Source organism: Ctenocephalides felis, unplaced genomic scaffold (genome assembly GCF_003426905.1).
Source record: "Ctenocephalides felis isolate EL2017-DRISC unplaced genomic scaffold, ASM342690v1 CF-g0.4_SCAFFOLD_01886, whole genome shotgun sequence".
NCBI lineage: Eukaryota > Metazoa > Arthropoda > Insecta > Siphonaptera > Pulicidae > Ctenocephalides > Ctenocephalides felis.
The window spans coordinates 36,960,110-36,982,088 of NW_020538040.1; the positions used below are offsets into that span (position 1 = coordinate 36,960,110).

At 29.2% G+C, this 21,979-nt stretch overlaps 1 protein-coding gene across 1 annotated transcript in view; it reads right to left on the minus strand.

The window, feature by feature from the left end:
- The window catches only part of LOC113374910 (laminin subunit beta-1-like), a 36,392-nt gene that overhangs the window by 12,122 nt on the left and 2,291 nt on the right, over positions 1–21,979 (minus strand). Inside the window, exons 2-19 of the mRNA XM_026614872.1 lie at positions 18,084–18,160; positions 17,574–17,627; positions 17,219–17,471; positions 14,671–14,835; positions 13,567–14,084; positions 10,612–10,800; positions 8,968–9,185; positions 7,435–7,613; positions 7,086–7,194; positions 6,842–7,003; positions 6,498–6,746; positions 5,671–5,860; positions 4,266–4,409; positions 3,774–4,005; positions 2,536–2,699; positions 2,006–2,230; positions 1,732–1,928; positions 999–1,095 (exon numbers count right to left, since the gene is read on the minus strand). Of these exons, the coding sequence (XP_026470657.1) occupies positions 999–1,095; positions 1,732–1,928; positions 2,006–2,230; positions 2,536–2,699; positions 3,774–4,005; positions 4,266–4,409; positions 5,671–5,860; positions 6,498–6,746; positions 6,842–7,003; positions 7,086–7,194; positions 7,435–7,613; positions 8,968–9,185; positions 10,612–10,800; positions 13,567–14,084; positions 14,671–14,835; positions 17,219–17,471; positions 17,574–17,627; positions 18,084–18,141 (3,403 nt within the window). The 5' untranslated portion in view covers positions 18,142–18,160. The remainder of the gene's footprint in view (positions 1–998; positions 1,096–1,731; positions 1,929–2,005; positions 2,231–2,535; positions 2,700–3,773; positions 4,006–4,265; positions 4,410–5,670; positions 5,861–6,497; positions 6,747–6,841; positions 7,004–7,085; positions 7,195–7,434; positions 7,614–8,967; positions 9,186–10,611; positions 10,801–13,566; positions 14,085–14,670; positions 14,836–17,218; positions 17,472–17,573; positions 17,628–18,083; positions 18,161–21,979) is intronic.

Here is a 21,979-nt window from a genome sequence, read left to right on the forward strand (position 1 = left end):
GTTCAAACAAAATTACTACATGATGAGTGAAGTTGCAAAAACAATATTTCTTTAGGCATTGTTTAGCATAATCCACTGTGTGAACAAATATTATAGGATTTATTAATCAGCAATTACTTCATTTCTCTAATGAAGGTTCAAGTTCTAAATGCTAATAACAATGACAAACCAATCATGTCATATTTGGAGTAGGTATGACTTTAATTACATTAATGTTTTCAAATATTATAAATATTTTTAATGCTATTATGAATGTATAATTTATAATTTATTTTTATATAAATATGTATAATGATTGAAACTAATAAATGTGTGTATCACAAGTATTACAATATTACTAATAAACATTATTCAGAATTATTTTATGAATGTCATCTCGCACAATAGCAAAAAAGTTTTACTTAAATTTTCGCGTGTACCTTACACGCATTCTTTTTACTTATTTTATGAATACAACTATCAACGCCCAATTGTAAGCATTATAATAAAGTCACTTTTTACATTTGGTTGCATATAGTTAACATTTTAACAGTCATTACCTGTTAATAATATATTGATATTATTGTCATATCTGCAGATTTTGTAAACAATGCTATGAAATTTAAATGCCACTATATTTTTCTGCTCTATTTTTTATTATATATAAAATGCCACAATATTTTTCTGAATTTGAATATACCAAAGCTATACAATTAGTTATAAAAAATGTAAAGTGCAATATTATTGAAATTATCATTTAGATTTTTTCATTACCATTTTTATTATTGTTCATATTTACGAAAAAGATCATTTATGAAAAGTCATTTTGAATAAATAAAAATTTTAAATTTTGCTTATATTATTATTGAGATCACATACACGCGCCCACACGCATATATATACATATATATATATATATATATATATATATATATATATATATATGTATGGATAAATTGTACATATGTATATATGGATAAATTACATATATGTCTATACATGCATGTAAAAATGTTTACCTTGACAATGAATGTTAGGATCACCCCAGTGATTTGCTTGACATTGGTTGCAAAGTTTTCCTCCAAATCCTGGTTTACATTCACAATTTCCCAAGTACTGAATATGATTTGGTAAAAATTAATATCACACACTTAAATAAAAATATTATAATGTATAAAAATTTAGGGTACAAGCTAACATACTCATTATTCATTCCTAAAAAAAAAATAGATTCCAAAGAATCTTGCAACAATGTCACAGATCTCTATCGACATATCGTTGTAAAAAACAACAGTTATTGCAAACAAAATTTTCAGCACCTATCGTACATACAATAAATGAACAGTTACATCAACTAAATCTCAACATGATGGACATTAGCGACTACAAAAACTGGAGAAGAGATATTACAATAAATTCTCATATTATACTACTTCGTCTTTGGTCAAAAAAAATCTCAGCCAGTTCAGATAAATCATATTAGTTTTATTTCGCAAAACTCTAGTATCAAATAAATCAAAAGCCAAAAAAACACTTCTGAAAATACATTATTGTGAAACAATACCATATCAAAAGATAATCCATTTTACTTCGGTTGGGAAAATGTGACTCTAAACATCGTAAACATCCTTCCTTTTTAAAAATTGTAGAATCATATATAATAATATAAAGTATATATATATATATATATATATATATATATATATGTATATATATATATATGTATACATATATATAGTGCTTAATAGTTACCACATTGCATTGACTCGAAATACTGCCAATGGGATCACAATTACATGGTTCACAGCCTTCACCAGAAGCAATCTTCCAATGATCAGGTATGCATTCGTCGCACTTTTTTCCCATAACATTTGGCAAACAAGGGCATTGACCATTTATTCTATTGCACTGTTCAGATCTAATTGTGCCCAACATATCACATTTACATTCTGCAGACAAATCAAAAAATATCAGTGCATAACACAAACTGTATTCAAGCATATATATAATAAGTAAAATCATTGACCTTCACACTTTTGCAATTTGGCATCACCATAATATCCTTCTTTGCAGTATTCACAGTGATCACCAGTAGTATCATACATGCACTTCAAGCATATTCCTGTCATAGGGTCACAATTACCAGCAGTATTGATAATTGTATTATTGCTGCAATCACACAATTCGCAACGGCCTCCTGGAGTTTCTGGATGTCCAAAGTAATTTTCCGCACATACATCACAACGGGCACCTAACAACAATAAATCAATGATATACAACTGAAGTTATTTATAGTAATCACATAAGAAAGGAGTTCCAACTCCATCTACAGGCAAAAATATTAAAATGCATATAATCTATATTATTTTCTTAAATATAAATTATATTCTTTTTTAAGCTATAAGCGTAACTAAAAATATCATTTACAATCAAAAACACAATGAATTCACTTTAAGTCCATTTCTCTACAAATATATCACCAATTAATATTGCGCGTTGTTTTAGAAGATCAAGTATTATTAATTAAACATATATTTACGGTAAATGTAATTTTACCTCTATAGCCAACATCACAATTGCATACTACGTCATTGGTATTTCTGTCCAAGTAACATGTAGAGGCATAAGAGTGACCAGAATCCATAGTACCCGGACACGGGCATTGTCGACAAGCAATATTTCGATCTAACACAGGATCCCCATAATAGCCATCAATGCATCTGTAAAAAAATTATTTTATTTTATAGAGTAAATAATTTAATTTTCATATGTAATACAAATGAATTTCTTAAATTTTATTGATCTTAAAGTATATTTGTATTACAAATCTACTTGTTACTGACATAGCACCACATGACATTTTCGAACCGTGATTGTATCCATACACACACACATCCATTTTTTGTGAGGTATGCCAAAATGTTCAGTTTTCGGGCGCACGTTTCAACCGATTTGAATGGTTCAAAAAATATTTGATTCCTCTTGATAGGGAGATGTGCTGATTAGTTTTTGGAAAAGACATGTCAAGCCGTTTCGGAAATACGGAGCAAAGAGTGCAGAAAATAGAAATCGGGTGTTTGAGAGAACCGAGCATCCGATTTGAATGGTCCGATAAACATTCAATTTGTAATGACGAGACGAAGTGGTGATTGGTTTTTGGCAAAGGCAGATCCAACCGTTTCGGAGATATCGAGCTAAATGTGCAAAAAATGGCAGTTTTTGAGAGAACTAAGCATCCGATTTAAATGATTCATAAAACTTTATGTTTGTTTTGACAAAATAATTGCTTTTGGAAAAAAATGGCTGCATATCGACAATAATTCAGATTTTAATTTTAATTCTTGTTAAAGTTTTAAAGCTAACTTATATACTTTAAATAAATAATTTTAACTTTGTAATTCAATTTATTTAATTCTTATAAATATTAGAAAATCTTACAGTATTTATAATAATTTATAGAAAACATTTAATATTCCTGAAAAATTTCGTTGCGATATGAGAAGTTACAGCAATTTGCCTTAAAACACGAGACACAACTAGTTATTGTGACAAATTAGCAGCTAATTATTGAAATGATTGACGATTTACGCGAGAGAAGAGATTATAAGGAATTGAAAGGCGATAAACAGGACTCAGAAGCATGAAAACAGTAATGTGAATAATAATAATAATGATAAATAAGGCAGAGAATGGAAATTGTTGGTATGTAGTGCTATTAAACTATGAACCTGTCTTTGGGCAGAACAATAATAATATTTTACATACCTATATGTGTGTATGAATGTATGTATTACCTGTCACAGTTTCGTCCTGCTGTATAATCGCGACAGGAAACGCAAACTCCGGTGCGCGAATCACACGTATCTGCATGCCCATTGCAATTACATTGCTCACAGTTCGGGAAATTCCAGTAGCCCGGCTGGCATAAATCACATTGACGTCCATATGTGTTTTTGCGACATTTACATTGACCAGTTGACACCTCACAGAAATTGTCCTCAGCGCCAATGCTATTACATTCACATGCTAAAAATCGAAATTGAAAATTTAAATTGCTAATCCAAAACGAATTCATAAACAAATAAATTAGTAAATTATAAATACACTATAAAATTACTTTTATAACTGTAACAATTTCAAAAATTGTCGAATTGGCAATTAAAATTCAGAATTAATTTTACTTGCATCACAAATGATTACTTGTATTTATTTTTATTGAAATATGAAGAACGTAAATAGTGTTCAAAAAAAATGTATTGTAAGAACGTAATAAAATAGAAACATACGTTTACATCCCTCTGGGCCAAAACCATAAGTTCCTGGTGCACACCTATCGCACCGACGTCCTACAACGTTTGGTTTACATTGGCAAGCTCCATTATATTCTGAACAGAGATTGCTGGTAGATCCAGTCACATTGCATTGACAAGCTAAAATAATAAACAGAACTCGCATATATATTGATTATACATATATTACAATAAGCATTAAAATATTGGAATTTTAAACAATTTTAATATTATGTATGTTAAAATTTGTAATAAATTTTTCATTTTTCATACAATCATAATTTTATTGACATAGCGATTATATCCTATCCTATATGTATATACAGTAGAACCTCGATTATCCGGACCTCGGTTATACGGATTCGCGATTATCCGGACATAATCGCGTCGGAATTTGCATATTCTGATGTGCATATATACATTAATACATTCTCTGTTTTGACGTGCATATATACATTTTTAAAGGGTGGTGTTATCCCTTAAAGATAAAATAAATATTATAGAATCATTAAAAAAGGCGAAACCGGCCGTAAATTAGCTGATAGGTATGGTGTAGGTACTTCCACTATAAGCGATATCAAAAAGAATGCCGATTCAATTTTGTCTTTTCGTACACTTGCAAGTTAGATAGTGAAGAGGGGAGTGGAAATCGGAAAATGATGAAGAGACCGAAAAATTCACTCTTAGAAGAAGCTCTATATTGTTGGTTTTTACAAAAACGATCAACAAATTGTTTGTAAGCAACTTTCCTTCTTCATTGATACTTTACGTACTACCTGAATATTTTAGCTCATGTTAATATTAGGTTGTCAAATATCTCCCTTCCGCTTTTTTGCTCTTGGTTTATAATACAAAAAGGCGGAACATGTATAATGTAATCTTAGAAAATATGTAAGTGTTAATTTTCTAATAAACATCGATTTTTGTTGATATCTATGTATGCATTTGTTATTTTTGATAAACCAAACATTATTCTTCATAATTTGGATTATCCGGATTTTCGATTATCCGGATGCCTATCAACAACAATTAGTCCGGATAATCGAGGTTCTACTGTATATATATATATATATATATATATATATATATATATTAGGGTGGTCATTAATAGAGACATTTTCGAATTTTCTTGCTCCCAAGGGCTCAAATGGTTCCAAATTGATAAAAAACAATTCTCTCAAAGTTTAAGCTCTTAATATTAACTTTTAGATAGTGCGCAATCCGATCAAACTAGCATGAAAAAAAATTTGAAAATCAAAAAAATATATATATTAGGTATAACTTAGTGACAAACGAATTAAAAGTGAAAATTCGTGTCATTTTTGATTGAAAATTCGACGCTCTGCAAAATTTTTGAAAATTTTAAAAATACAAATTAATTTGATATTGAACATTCACTTACAAAATGCACCATTATAGGTATAAAAACCTATGCTGTTTTGATATTTTTGACACACTTCTGGTGGATTCTGCTCCCTAACTTCATAAGCATATTTATGGCACTCCGCGCTTTCATATTCACGGCGTCTGTTTTCGGCCAAAGTAGATCCTTGAAAGAATGGTATTGATTCTGCCCGGGGCACAAACAAGATCTGCGTAATGAAGCATAATATAGCACATTTTTTTCGGGATTTCTTCATTTTTATTTTCACTATGTTTTCGCGGATTAAAAAAATGCAACCTAACTATTATTTTTGCGGGTCAAATAAGTACATATATTATAATAAGAACTTTCGAATCTCTGTCCAATCCAATACCTTTGGTAAATAAGCTAATTAACTACTACTTTAACAATAAACTAACAAATAAAGTAAAATAGTTCTTATTACAATTTTACCTAAAGTATGTTTTTGCATGATATTGCCGAGGAAATTGGCATAGGCTGAAGAAATAAATTGAAACACTAACATTTAAAATTTGCTTTAATAGCAAAATAATAAATTTGAATAAAACTTAGTTAAAGTTAATGTTAAGTTCACAACATGTACAAAAAGAGATTTCAACGTAAATTTTAGTTTGTAAAATCTTAGTGAAGAAAGCAACCTGCTTCTGTATTAATCTTAATTGGAAAAGCTTTTAAATATTACCAAGCAAAAAAAGTGATATATAATGTTTTCTATAATTTTTCTCTTTTCCAAAAAATATGTATGTTGATATATTATGTATGATATACATAATATATCAATAAATATTAATATATTATTCATATACATATGTTGAAGCACTTACCGAATCAATTAAGATAGAAGCCAAAGCATTATCATATATCGGACTGAACCTGTTAAATTCCAAAATTACTTTATAGGCTTGTCCAGATTCCAGACATGCTGGTAAATAAGTTTTTGCATGATGTGAAGTATGAGGTAAAACAAGCCGCTTCACATCATGTCCTATCTTTTCATTGGCACATGGACCGTTTGGATCTGGGTGCTGTGTTCTTATTATTGTTATTGTCACATTATCCCATTGACCTGGTACCTATATAATAATTATGTTATATAAATTGTTTGTTTTGTATTATTTTATTTCAGCCAAATACTTATATTATACAATGAAAAATAAGTTTAATTTACCTGTGGTTCATATCGTACTATGACATCATAATCCATACTTTTATGAATATTGTCAACATCAAATTCAATGATACCATTTTCTGAAGCTCTCATAAAACCGACTCCAGTCCACGATGCTAAAGTACCATCTTTGTGCGGTTCACGAATTACGACGTGGCAATTCTAACAAATTAAGATTTACAATTATATATATATATATATATATATATATGTAACAAAATATATCAATATTAGGACATGATACCTGTACACAATTAGCTAATTCTGCTTCATGAAGCAATTTGTCAAGAGATCCTATATAAAACTGTTGTTTAGGGCGATTGCAAGTTCTTCCTTCAACATTTTCTCGGCATCTATAAATGAAATCTTTACATCAGAATTACATTTATATCAGAATAGCAATTTGTCAATAATAATATCATTTAAATATCAAATAATTTGAAAACAATTATTCAATCAATTATTTTTCAATTCCAATAATAATAGGTATTTCAAAATTCAATGGCAATTATAAGCAAATTTGTATGAAATTTTGATGTATTTCGACAAGTAATTAAAATAAAATGAATTATCAAAAATAATCTGTTATAAACCTGCATTGGCCAGAAATAACATCGCAATCATTATCGTACGATCCACCAATATCACAATCGCAAGGACGGCAACCGTATTGATCATCGGACAATCCCCAATATTGTGGCAAGCACTGATCGCAATCACGCCCAGTCACATATCGCTTGCATGTACAATCACCAGTGAATACATTGCAACCCTATAATATTTTCATTTAAACATTATATATGTGTACTGCAAATATATTTATATGTATATACAAAAAAACAAATACTAGATTAATCGAAAACGTTGTTTTGCCATATACATTATCTCTAAAATTTTTAAAGCAAAACTTCTTTAGTCGCGAATAGGGTGTAAATCCGTACAAATGCAACGGAAATTGCGTTACACCCGAACTGTACGTCATTCGCTTTCGATGAAATCATTTCAATACGGGTCGATTGTGATTAGTCGTCGTGCATGTGAATAGAGATCTGTCGTTGTATGCCGGCACCAACGTTGTATGCGTACCAATATCAACAAGGAAATCAGCATAGATAAATAAACATTTTAAAGTTACATTGTAGTACAAATATTGATTTAATGAAAAATGCTTGAATCAGAAGAATATTTTACCCTGTTCATTGAAAATAATAAACAGGGAATTTAAATTTAATTTTTAATAAATTAAAAATTTGCGCCGTGTACTAAACGTAAGTTTATTGATTAGAAATTATTTTTTTTATTATTCGTAGTTTCTATAAACCTTTGAAGTTATTAAAATGGTAAATACTTTTCAGACAAGATAGATAATACAGCTGTTCAAAGAATGAGGTTATATAGCCAGGAAAAAAGTAAAAAAAATACAAGCAGTCAATGAATGTATGTTAATTTTAATCACATGAAGTTCTTCAAACACAATTAAATGATGAGTGAAGTTAAAAAAACAATATTTCTTTAGGCGTTGTTTAACATAATCCACTGTGTGAACGAATATTTGAATTTATTAATCAGCAATTACTTCATTTCTCTAATGAAAATTAAAGTCGTAAATACTAATTACAGTGACAAACCGATCATGTCGTATTTGAAGTATGACTTTAATTACATTATTGTTTTCAAATATTATAAATATTTTTAATGCTATTATAAATATATAATTTATAATTTATTATTATATAAATGTGTATAATGATTGATACTAATAAATATGTGAATCACGAGTGTTATCATATTACTAATAAACATTATTCAAAATAGTTATATGATGTATTTATTTTTAACTTGAATGCCATCTCGTACAAAAGCAAAAAAAAAGTTTTACTTCAATCGCGGGTGAACCTTACGCGCACTCTTTTTTTTAAATTTCGAGGAGACTTCTGACGAGAGCAGAGGGATCTAACAAAATTTTGATTGTACTAATTGGCAACAAAAAAATGTTCGAAATCACGACATATCAGTTTTACATTTTCAAACCCACGTTTACAACTTTAAAGACACGGATAAGATACTGCTAAATAGACATGACAAATATTATGAATTTATTCAAGCGCTATAATTTCACTTCCTACCATGGTCTCCGAAGTTCCAAGAATATTACACGTGCAAGCCTTGCATCCATCTGGATTGCGTCCATCAAATTCCCAATATCCTCGTTTACAATGATCGCACCGCCTGCCTTCCACATTGGTTTTACAGTGGCAAGCGCCTGCTTCAGTATCATAAGCGGGATCATTTATTGAATCACAAATTCCGTTGTCTAACGAACCATTAGGATCACAGTCGCAAGCTACATATGGAAATGAAAATAAATGTATATTGACATTGCATATGTTTGGATTAGTTAATTTTGATTCTAAAATATATGAACGTTGAATTAAAAAAATAATCCTTCTCTTTCAATATTTTATTATATGATACGACATGCAAGCAAAATTCAAGTTTTCTAGAAAAATGCTAATATGAAAAATTTTGTCCGTTGTAACAGTGAATACTTTTGACCTTAAATGTTATGTCATCAGTAAATATACAAATTAGAAAAATGAAAATTATAGTATAAATAGTAAGCATAAAGAAGAAAAATAAAACTAGTTGTAAATGGAGTTTTGCCTTAGAACAACTTGCATTAGCTTAATCGACTTAATCAATAAGAACTCAAATTTATTCAATTTTAAAACTGCGATGAAACAATTTCGCAGCTTCTTATTCCAAATTTTAAAGAATTTTTATAATAGGCCTACAAACCACTTTTGCAGGCCCAGAATATTTAAGAATGTTATTTAAGGGGCACAACTAGTGTAACCGCCGAAAAAAATGTGATTTTTGGGAATTGATATTAAAAAAACTACTTTATCAATCATTTCAAAATTTTAGGAATATATTTATACATGAAGAAAAAAATTAAATATTTTGTAAGTAATCGTCGATCTCCAACGGCGCGACAAAAAAAAGGCCCTTAACTGCTGCAGTGATTTCAGCCTTCTACGTGGATGAAATAAAAAAAAATAATTCTCGTTAAACTAGATAATATTGTCTGTAAAATAAACTATGATGAAAAAAATAAATCAAAAATTTACCCAAAATTTTGGTCGTTTTTCGACTGCCAAAATTTGATTTTTGATCCGATCAAAAAATCGATAGTTTATTTTACGGAGAACTATATAAAGAACATGTAAAAAAAATTTGATAGTGATCGGATCATTCGTTTTTGAGTAATCACTGCAGCAAATTCGGAAAATGCTGTTTCGAGAAAAACGCGTTTAAAGATAAAATGATCGTTGAACTATATACTATATATATACTTTTTAAATGGCTGTAACTCAAAAACTATTTGAGATATCGATTTGAAATTTTTATATATCATTTTTAAAGGTGTAAATCTACCGAAATATGAAAAAAACAAAAATCGATTTTTTCGAAATTTCACACTTGTTGTGCCCCTTAAGACCATGAGCTTTAACAGCATACAAAAGAATCATCCATTTTTTTAAGATACAGCACAACCAATTCTTACCAAAAACTAATCAGTATGATTCCCAACTGATATATTTCGGTTTGCAAATTTTCAAAATCGATTCAGATTTTTTCAGGTTGAATTTCAGCTGAGCTACACACAAACTTTTTCCAAATTGGTCCGAAACGATTCCGAATAACTTAAAACATCGAGAAACAAAAAATTGTACATAAAATATTGCGAAAGAAAATGTAAAACTCACGTTTACAGACTTCTGGATCTTGAATATCAAGGTTGGGATTCTTGTAGAAGAATGGTTTACACAGTTCGCAATTTCTGCCCATGGTATTGTGCTGACAATCATCACAAACACCGCCGCTGACATTTCCCGTAGATTCATATACAGCAGCATCAAAATGACAAGATGAGGCATGATTATTGCATGTGCATCCTAAAATTTAAGAAAAGTGATACTTAATTTATCTACATGATATATAACTTTGTGGTAATACTAGACCTAAATTACTGCAACATTAACATATTATACAAGGGTTCAAATTTATAATAATTATTACAACTTCCCAATTTGATAACGGTGTATTGCGAACTTTTGAATTATTAAATCAATATTATAGATAAACAAAAATTCGCTATTATCAAACAAAGTTTTAACAATGAAAAATTGAAACCTTTGATATTTATTATAAACTAGAATTTATAAATTAATTAATTAAAACAATAATGTTTATTAAATTATTAGTTAGAAAAATGTACTTTAGAAATTATAATTGCCAAAAAGCAAATAATATATGGTACGAGATTATAAAAATTATATACTAAATTATTGAAGCAAATTATGTTGTGTGAAAAAATCAAGTGTGTATTGTTTTTGTACCGCAGATACTATATTATTTTTTTCTGAATTTATTATACTGTATAAAAAACTACAATTTCCAATACTTATGAAAAGACCATAAGTGAATCACAAAGGCAGGGCATCAAATTGGATATTATAATATAAATATATTATAGAATGTAAATAATATCCAATTTGATACCCTATATCATATACAATCTCTCTATATATATATATTCATCCTATTTACTATACAATTCTATTTTCTTCAAATGACTTCTTCGTTCTCTCTCTTCTATTATTACTTTTTTTATCTTCTAATTTCTAAATTCTAAATTTTATTCAACTCGTTTCCTTTCTGTATTTTCTTCTTTTCATCTTCGCGTGTTCTAATATTTTTTTCTCCTTACTTCTCATATTAAATTTTAACTCTTACTTAACAATTTCTCACAAAATTTTCTTTTTAAGTCAATATTTACCAAAAATGGGTAAAAAAAATTAAATCAATTTTCTTTATTTGTTATTAGCATTTTACATCACACACAATCTTTCTTGATATATGGAATTCAATTTATTACACTTTTTTTCTTATTCAACTTATTCCTTCATCTTCTTTCTCTAACCTTAGTTTTTTTATCTTCCAACTAATTCTAATTATAAGTTTCTTTGTTTCTTTCTTCATTTTTTTACAATATCTCAGGCGTAACTATTCAAATACCGTACTTCAATTACTCAATTTGACAGTACAAATTTTACGCCACCGACGGGGCTTGAACCGAGTACCTCGGCGTGCAGGGCGAGCATGCTACCCACTACGCTACGCTCGCCCCGGTATAATACTCAAAAACTCACAATTATATGTAATAATAATATTAATCTGATTCATACAAATTCATAATATTAAAAATTTGATGTTTTTGAGAATATATTTATACGTAAGAGCAATATATTTGTTGTTAGAAATATTTAAGTCAAATTATTCCACTTATACTTATTTTTTTACAGATACAAATACAATATTAATTTATTTATATTATAAACAAATTAATTATTTATAAATTCAATAGTTACTAGTTGAAAGTGGCATTTTGCCTCACGCTCGTTATGCGCAAATCCGACGAATCCGACTCCCCATTTAAAATAACTCAAGTTTTCTGCATTCTAGTTGATGTTGGTATTTTGCCTTTGGAAAGTTACATGAACTTCCAGATATGTGTAAATAATCGACTTAATAAAAAATATTAATTTATGAGTGATTAAAAGTATTCCGAGTGGATTTATTACACATAATTGAAAACGAACGAACACTATATGGTTATACCAAGTAAATCGTCTAATTTTAATTTTAACAAACGTCAAAAAATCTTTCGCACAGTTTTTGATTTTTTAAAATCGATTCGGTAGTATAAGCTTAAATGTGGACGAAAAGTTTAACACTTTTTTTCAAATTACAAAGAAACGGGTCGGCAGATCGTCGCACAAAACAATAGTCCTCATTGAGATACATCAAATGGCTTTTTAATTTCTGAAATCGGTTCAGGCGTTTTTGAGCAAACGTCGATGAAAGGTCTAATATTGACAAATGCCAAAAAAACAATACGAATTTTTGCAAACTTTGAAGGATTTTTAAAATTAAACGACTTGTCGTAGGGCCGTAATATTTTAGTATGAAGGCTATGGCATCTACCGTCAAAAAAAATCGTAAAAATCGTCGAAAAAAAATGTTTTAACACTATCACAGGAAAGCGGGCCTATCTTTACCAAAAACTAATCAGCACGATTCCCAACGAATGAATGAATGAATGAATTTTCAAAATCGATTCAGAATTGCGGGCTGAAACTTTTCACTTTTCCGCGATTTACAAAGAAACGGTTCGGCCGGCCGTAGCGCAAAACTGACAAACGAATAGTACTCATCGAGATGCATCGAATGGTTTTAAAATTTTTGATATCGGTCCAGCCATTTTTGAGAAAACGTCGATTTACGGCAAAAAAATTGTTCATATACACACACACACACATACTTTTTCTAAATTTGGTCTCATTCGATTCAGAATGGCTTGAAACGTCGAGAAAACATAAAATTAGCTAATCGGATTTTTTAATGAAAACATAAATGGTGAGGTAAAAGTTTGAAAATTGGTATATAAGATGAAAAAAACCCTTAAAGTGGCATTTAAATATATGGATATTTAATTTTGTCATTTTCATTCTTCGTTTTACAATTTTCAGAACTTATTTTAATTAGTATTATAAACGTGGTTTATTTGCGGTTTTATTTCCGATTAAAAAACGCCTAAAAATGAGATAATGTAGAGTGACTATTACATGAAATAATAAAAGCAAAAGTAGTAAACTTACGTCGGCAAGCATTAGTTTGTTTTCCCAGAGCAGGTTTCCAAGGTAAATCGTTGAAGAAGTCTTCACATACTTCGCAATTGAAACCGCGAGTGTTATGCGTGCATTCGCAGCGGCCATGGACCATGTCAGTCTTGGAAGGGGCTCCTGTTAAGGGCAGACATCGTGATGCATGCCCATAACAAGAACAAGATCCACGAACTACCATATCCGTAATTGCGTAATAGTATTTCTCTTGGATTTCATCCCGGTTGTCTAGCAAGTCATCGCCAAGTGTATGCAGCTTTGTAAAATTTACTCGTAAGTTTGTCATTTTCAACAAATTTTGAACCTCCAGAGAATATGGGTCATCAATATGAAGGTTTGGCGGTAAAACTCTAAAGATGATTTCACCGTCTGTCGAAGGATCAACATTCGAATATCGCGATTCGCAAACGACATCGGTCAACTTGCGCGATGGATGCGTTGGCACATTCGGAAAGCTCTCCTGGCAATTATGTGCGAAATACCGATAAACTTGCCTGAAATAATGCAATTTATATGTATATACTCACACACGGTGACGGTGATATTTTAATATAATGTGTTTCGAAATACGAGCCGCCAAAAGAGCGATTCGTTGGTTCGACATACAAGCAAAATTCAAGATAAGAGTTTGTGCAAGTAAGAGTTTTCTAGAAAAATGCTGATGGCAAAACAAAAATATGGTAAACTTCGTCCATTGTAACAGTGCTTTTTCTATTATAGAAATATTTTGTTTTATGATAGTAAATTATTTTATAGTTTCAAGTCATTTCAATTATATATGTATCAATATGAATTATGTAGTAACTAGTAACAGATCCACGCGATGTTCAGTGTGCATTCTTTTTTTGCTTTTTAAAAAATATCATTTACTTTTATGTAAAGATGAGCGTAACACATCTTAGATGTGCACTAACAAGAAATAGTAAATTTATTTTTAATATTCAAAAGACTTAACAAAAAGCACAGTGCTGGAACAAATTAATTAATTTCAATGTGGGAAAAATTGCTTTGCGATACGAGCGTGGTTACGGAACGAATTAAGCTCTTATATCGACGTACCACTGTATAAATATAACTTACCATGTGCGTCCAAAGTCGTATGATCTCTCGATAAGCATAGCAGCAGGCCGAAAAGTTTTGAACACAATGATAAGATGGGTGAAGTGAAATTCGGCCTCCATATCCAACTGTATTGTCACATTTTCTTTACCATTTTCTGACTGCCACCAGGATCTCTTGCGAGTTCTATATGAAATATAATACAAGTAATGCACAAAATAATACTCATAACATAATAAGAATAAATATTTTTCGCCTGAGAATGGCATTCTTATATAATTTTTTTTCATATATTAGAATTTGGTTAACTTATTTTTTCAGTGAAAAACATCTGCGGGGAGTCCGGAAAAAAGTGATAAAAGTCTAAGAGAGAACGTTATCTATCCCTTTTTGACAGCAGATGGTTAAATATTTTCATAAGATTGTTCATTGATATTAATAAAAAATTGCTACAAGGAGAGGTAATATATGTTTCATACCTTTAGGCTGAAACTTGTAAATTTTGTCGTGTTAGAAGCATCATTATTATGTATTATTGATTTTGTTCAAAACATTTTTTTTTTTTTTTAAGATCTTTTTTGTTTTAAAGATTTTCCAATATTTTTTTATAATTCCCATAATGAATAATAAAACAATAATTAAAAAATGAAAAATTCAAAAATCTCTAAAAAAACTTGACATTTTTTTTATGTAAAAAACAATATACTGAAATCAGTTACTAACAAGACAAGACAAAAGCTTAACTGGGAAAATGAGTTTATCATCTTGAGAAATTAATGTTAGAAAAATATGCTTAAAAAATTTGATGCAAGACAGCTTTTTGATTGATTAAGTGTAATATAATAATAGTAAACCATAAGATATATTAAAAACACTTTTTACATTACATTAAAAAATATTGAAACTCTAAATAAAAGCACATTTTTATTAACTTCTCAAAGAAGAAGTTTGTTTTCACCCGAAAATCCGATTTGCTAATTTTATATTTTTGATATTTAGAGTCATTCTGATTCGTTTGAGACCAAGATTAGAATAAGTATACGTAAGAAGTGCGTATGTGAGCCTAGTTTAGACCTAAAAAAATCACTTTTTTTCGAACAAATGTCTACTCGCTCCGTTAGTAATTATATAAATATATAAATCGTAACTTATTAACTTGCCGTTGGGTAAGTTATAGTAATAAAAAAATCGAAAATAAAAATGTTTATATATCTTTACGTTTCAAAGGTTTCTGAATATTTTGGCATACCTTAGAAGAAATGGATGTACATGGTCTGTTCAAAAAAATTTCGGAATTTTCGTTTTTTCAAAAAAATATTTATTTATTCGTCTACATTAATGTGGTCCCCTTCAAAGTAGTCCCCCCCAGATATAATACACTTATGCCAGCGTTTTTTCCAATTTTCGAAGCACCCTTGATATTCACTTTTTGATATGTCCTTGAGCACTCTCAGCGATTTTCTTCAATCGAGGAAAACCGCCGTCCTTTCATGGGTCTCTTCAACTTTGGGAATAGGAAAAAGTCACACGGAGCCATATCTGGTGAATTTTTGCACTTTGCAACACTTTATTTCATTTTTTACGCAAAATTTAATACAAATTCTTTGACTTTTCAATTCTTCCATTGTAAAAATCGCCGAGCTCAGAAAAACACGTCGAACCCTTAGCGACTACCACAGACAAAGTAAACAGTGAATATAGCTGAAAATTTCATCATACTTTAGGGGCATGTATACCAACACAATAAAAAAAAAATTTTGACAATCAGACACTCCAGACCCGCGAAATTTAATTATTAGTAATTCCGGGTACTTTTTGAACAGACCTCGTATGTGTGTGTATGTGTGTGCGCGTGTGTGTGTGTGTGGATACAAATTTTCGTCGACTATTTCGGGAACACGGATCAACCGATTTGAATAATTTAAAAAACATTCGATTCGTATTGATAAGGAAACGTGCTGATTAGTTTTTGTCGAAGGCAGGTCTAGCAGTTCCGAAGATACGGGGCAAAAAGTGCCAAAAACGGTACCTCAGTTTTTAAGAGAACGAATCGTCCGATTCTAATAATTCAAAAAAGATTGTACTTGTTTTGACAAGATGAAAAACTGATTAAATTTTTGGGAAGGCAAGTCAAGTAGAAAAAGTTAAAAAAAGCCATTTGGTCAAAAATTTCCATTTGGTAATTCCATTGGTCAAAAAAAGCCATTTAATAATGTGTATCAATTTTTTTTACATTTCTATAAGTTCTGTAACATCGTTTGTCCGTTAGACAGCGACGCGGCGCTTACGCGTTTCGATAATTCGTCTCTATGCAGCTAAAGCAGTGTGATTGATTTGGAAAAAAAGTTCTAAATTTCCAAAATATCTCAAGATAAAAAAAAACATTTTTTTCCTAAAGTTTTTTTTCCAAAAAAGTCCATTTTTTCAAAAATTTAAAATTTCTCAAAAATCAATTTTTTTTCAAAGATTAAAAAAAAAATATTTTGGTACGGAAAGTTCCTGCAATTTGCCTTAAGGCACGATGCCATGCACTACTAGTTCATATAAATTTTCAAAAAATATCACTGACCCAGGTTGATGCCTATAAACAATATTGCCAATTCGATGATTCAGAAGCGGATTGCTCTCCGTATTAGGTGATGTATTACACCAAAAGCACTTTTTGGGATCCTCCAGATGAGATACAATGCAATATCGCTGTTGGCCATTCAGTCCACAAGTGGACGATGCATGTAATCTATCCTCTCGACCCAGCAACAAGTTTCCTGTATTTGGATAACATGAACTCTGTTCGCATGGATGCAATCTTATTGGAGTATGGCCTGTAAAAATTCAAAAAAATAATTTCTCTAATTTCATTACGATTTCACATTCATTACATTGAGAAAATAAAATAAAATCAAATCATGTTTTATAATACTTACCACGATATGATGATGAATAAACTGTATTTCGGGCATATTGACCAGTGACCGCTCCTGAAAATTATATTCAAAATAATATTAAAATTTAGATATTTTATAAATATTCACTGATAAACTTATCAAATCGCAAAATAAAAAAAGACAATAATTAATAAAAAACATGATGTCGAATGCAAATAAAAAAATATTTATTAAATAACATTTTTCTATATCTTTAGAACAGTTACTACTAATTTTCTATATATTTACTACGATTAGAACAAAAAATGAATTGGAGTGGCCCAAAAAGCAATTAAAATAACACACAAATCTTTCAAAAACCAGGGTAGAACCGATTTAGTAGCAAGAGCAAAAATGGACATAAAATCTATTAAAAAAATAACATTAGTACATAAATATACAAAACTATTGTATATCATTGTTAAATTTTGATCATATATTTTATAGCGATTTGAAATAGTTCAGTCACTTGATTTTTGGACCAACAATGCAAAAAAATAAATAACTTACCTAAAAAAATACTAATAAGAAAAGATTTCAGAACACTGATGTAAACCAGGTCCATCATGCAGGACCCCTACTTGAACCTGTAAAATAATAGCAAAATTTAACTCAATATTGCGAATTACTTAATAGAGACTGTAATTATTGTCAATATATCTGTGCATTTTTTGATAAAATAAAAGAAATGATAAGAATATAAAAAATTATCATTAGTTAAACTTGTTAGAAAATGTGTTTGTACTTAATTTATTTCAAAAATGAATTCTTCTTTACCTCACAAAAATTGTATTTTTAATTCATTCAATTTTTAAAATCTATATTTATATATTTAATATTGTACTTTTATACTTATAATTAGTGGAAGTTAGATTTAATATAAGTACGTTTCATCCGGTCAGTATGATTATAGATTACACTTATGATGTTCTTATATATGGTATGTATGTATATATGTATGTATATATATATATATATATATATATATATATATATATATATATATGTATGTATTTATAATGTATTTATTTATATATAGAGTCGGAAACGAAATGCAAATATCTTTATAACCTAGGGTAGGGCGGGGCACAATGGCCCAATTTGACTTTAAACGAACGAACTATATTGTGAAAACCAAACCAATTATATCACAACAAATAACACATATCAAACAAACAACTATCTGACTATGTTCAGTGAAACTAACCAGCTAATTCATCATTTTAGAAATATGTTGTTTTTCTATTTTTAAAACAAATATAACCTGTTTACCATGCTTACCCAAAAAGGGTTAAAATGGGATGGTCAGGGGTAAACAGATCCAATGTCTTACTTTTAATTTTAAAGGAATTTTACGAAATGATAGCTATATTATTCAAACAATGCAAAATGTGCATTGGATGCAATGTGTCACGGGTACATTTGTTTACAGAGATAATACTGTATATAACCTTGATCTGGTATTTAGCCAAAAAAATATCGTCAGGGTTGAAATAAATATTTATTTAACTCATCCCTGTAAATTTTATTTTTTTAACATAAATTACTTTTTTATTTACTATTTTTTATTGTTTACATCTTTGCCAAGGTAAAGGCTCAATTGGTCCTTTTAATCCCACCCACTTGTAAATTTTTCTAAAGGCTATGTAAATAAAATTGTTGAATCTAACAAAAAAAAATAACAATACATCTCATAAAATAATTGAATAACGCATACTTAAAAAATATATTAAGGTCTCGTAAATTTTTGGATTTCTACCAATCTTGAATATTTTTAAAACTCATAAATTCTTCATACAAACGATATTCGCCTTTAACCTAAACTGGGAGTGCACATTAACAGAAATGTTATTACTTATAATTAGTAAATTAAAACTTAATAAAAACCTTTCAGTAACGGACTAAAATTATTATTTTTATAAAAATGCTATTACACATTTAATTTTTTATATTATTAAGTATTCAATATCATTATACAATGCAAATTTAACCTATAATTTTTGCTGCAAAATATTATTTGATATTTAATTTTTAGAACAAAAATCGTTTTTTTCAAATGTCCAATCATTCAAAAAACATTTAATAATAATAATATTTTATAACGCCAAATTTCCCAAAGTTGTACATTTATTTTCAAGAAATTAAAAATTAACTAGTTGAAAGTGGCATTTAGCCTTAAGGCAAGTTGCATGAACTTCCCGAAATGTGTAATAATTGACTTAATCAACCGAAATTGTGATTTAGATATTTAGATAAAATTTTCAACCATTTATTTCGAAAATAGGGTTATCGTTAAATCTAAACAGCGATTTCTAATAGAATTTTCTCAAACAGATTAAAATTATCAACAAATTAAAAACAAATTAAAAAGTGCTTGAATGTCCGAAAATTATAGCTCATTTTAAATTTTAATGAATTGATAATGTTTGACTCATCACATCACAGAAGCAACTTTTGATACAAATTTTATATATTTTCTCAAACTTCGATAAATTTTTAACATTAAACTATTTGTCGTAGGGCCGTAACATTTTAGTAGGATCTATAAGACCGTGATATTAATTAATTAATTAATCATACATCCGCAAAATATAAAAAATAAGGCAACCACTGTTTATGAGCACACTATATATACAACGATGCATTATTTTCATATAATACATTTATTTTATTTTCTGTTCTCTAGTTAAAATTTATAATCGTCGTCAGAGCTAAAACTTGCTGACAACGAAGCATTATCCGGCAGACAAAAAGATAAATTGTTACGAAAACTTAACGCTTCCAAATTCCAAAAAGTAATGATTATTTGTCAGAAGATAAATTCTCCCGCAGAGATTTCAATTAATTAGTTTGGAGAAATACAAAGAAACGTTCGAAATAAATATTTCAGATAAACAATTGATTATACGTTATATATTAATGAAACGATTATTTATGACTAATATTCAAAATTAATCAGACAATCAGAGTATAAGCGAGCTCCATGTAACTAACAAATGGTAATATTAGGTTCCAATTACTTTTTAAGTTTCTTGCTAATTCGAATAAACAAATTTCAAATCATGGTGGGTGGCAATTTGCCTTAAGGCCGTGGTTTCCAACCTGTGAGACGCGTCGAAAATATACCAAAAATTTTGAACTATTTTGAATGATGATGAATGAAAAAAATGTACGAATAAATAATTCTTTTTTAATATTAACTTGTAGTCTGATAATTAACTTCCCGAAGAAGATGTTTTCATAAAAAATGCGATTCGCTAATTTTAGGTTTTCTCGATGTTTCAAACCATTCTGAACTGAATGAGACCAAATTTAGAAAAAGTATGTGTTTGTGTGCGTGTGTGTCAACAGATTTTTTGCCATAAATCGACGTTTTCTCAAAAACGGCTGCACCGATTTCAAAACTTTAAAAGCCATTCGATGTATCTCGATGAGGACTATCGTTTGTCAGTTTTGTGCGACGATCTGCCGAGCCGTTTCTTTGTAATTTGAAAAAAAGTGTTAAGCTTTTCGTTCACATTTAAGCTCATACTACCGAATCGATTTTAAAAAATCAAAAACTGTTCGAAAGATATTAGTTGGAAATGATACTGGTTAGTTTTAGGTGAAAATCTACCGAGCCGTTTTCTTGTAATTAACTGTTGAAAAAAAATTTTAAGCCAATTTTTATGGAACTTCTCTTGGCTATATATACCATGGTCTTATAGAACTAAAATATTACAGCCTTACGACAAGTAGTTTAATTTTAAAAATAAAAAATATTAAGTTTGAGAAAGTGAGAATTTTCTTAACATTGGTTAAAATTAAAATTAGATGATTCACTTGGTATAACGATAGAGTACTTGGTCTTAATGAACATACTTAACCATTAAATTGCTACGGAAACTGGTACAATTATAAAAATTGTTGATTTTTGAACATGTTCTTTTAGAAAATACTCCGAGTTGATTAATTACACATGTCGGGAAGTTCATGTAACTTGCCTCAAGGCAAATACGAATACCAACTAGTTAAATTATAATATAAGTTAAGTATTAATGAACGAAAATCGTTAAAAAAAATAAGGAGCGTGCAACAACTTTTTTTATATATTGGAAACCACTGCCTTAAGGCAATGTTAAGGATATGTTTGAATAATGAGAATTGAATTTTGAAACTTTCAAAATTATGATCCATTATTCCAAACTGATTTTTGAATTTTTATAATTAAACCACTTTTCTTAGACAGGAAATGTGCTATATTCATAGAGACCATAAAATTTATCATTATACAAAGTTTTGTCGGCCGATCTTTACTAAAAACTAATCATAAACCGATAAACAATGATTTTACAAAAAAAAGGTTTGCATTTTGTTTAATATGTATAAAAATATAAAGTTTTTGTATAATCTTGAATTTTTTGACA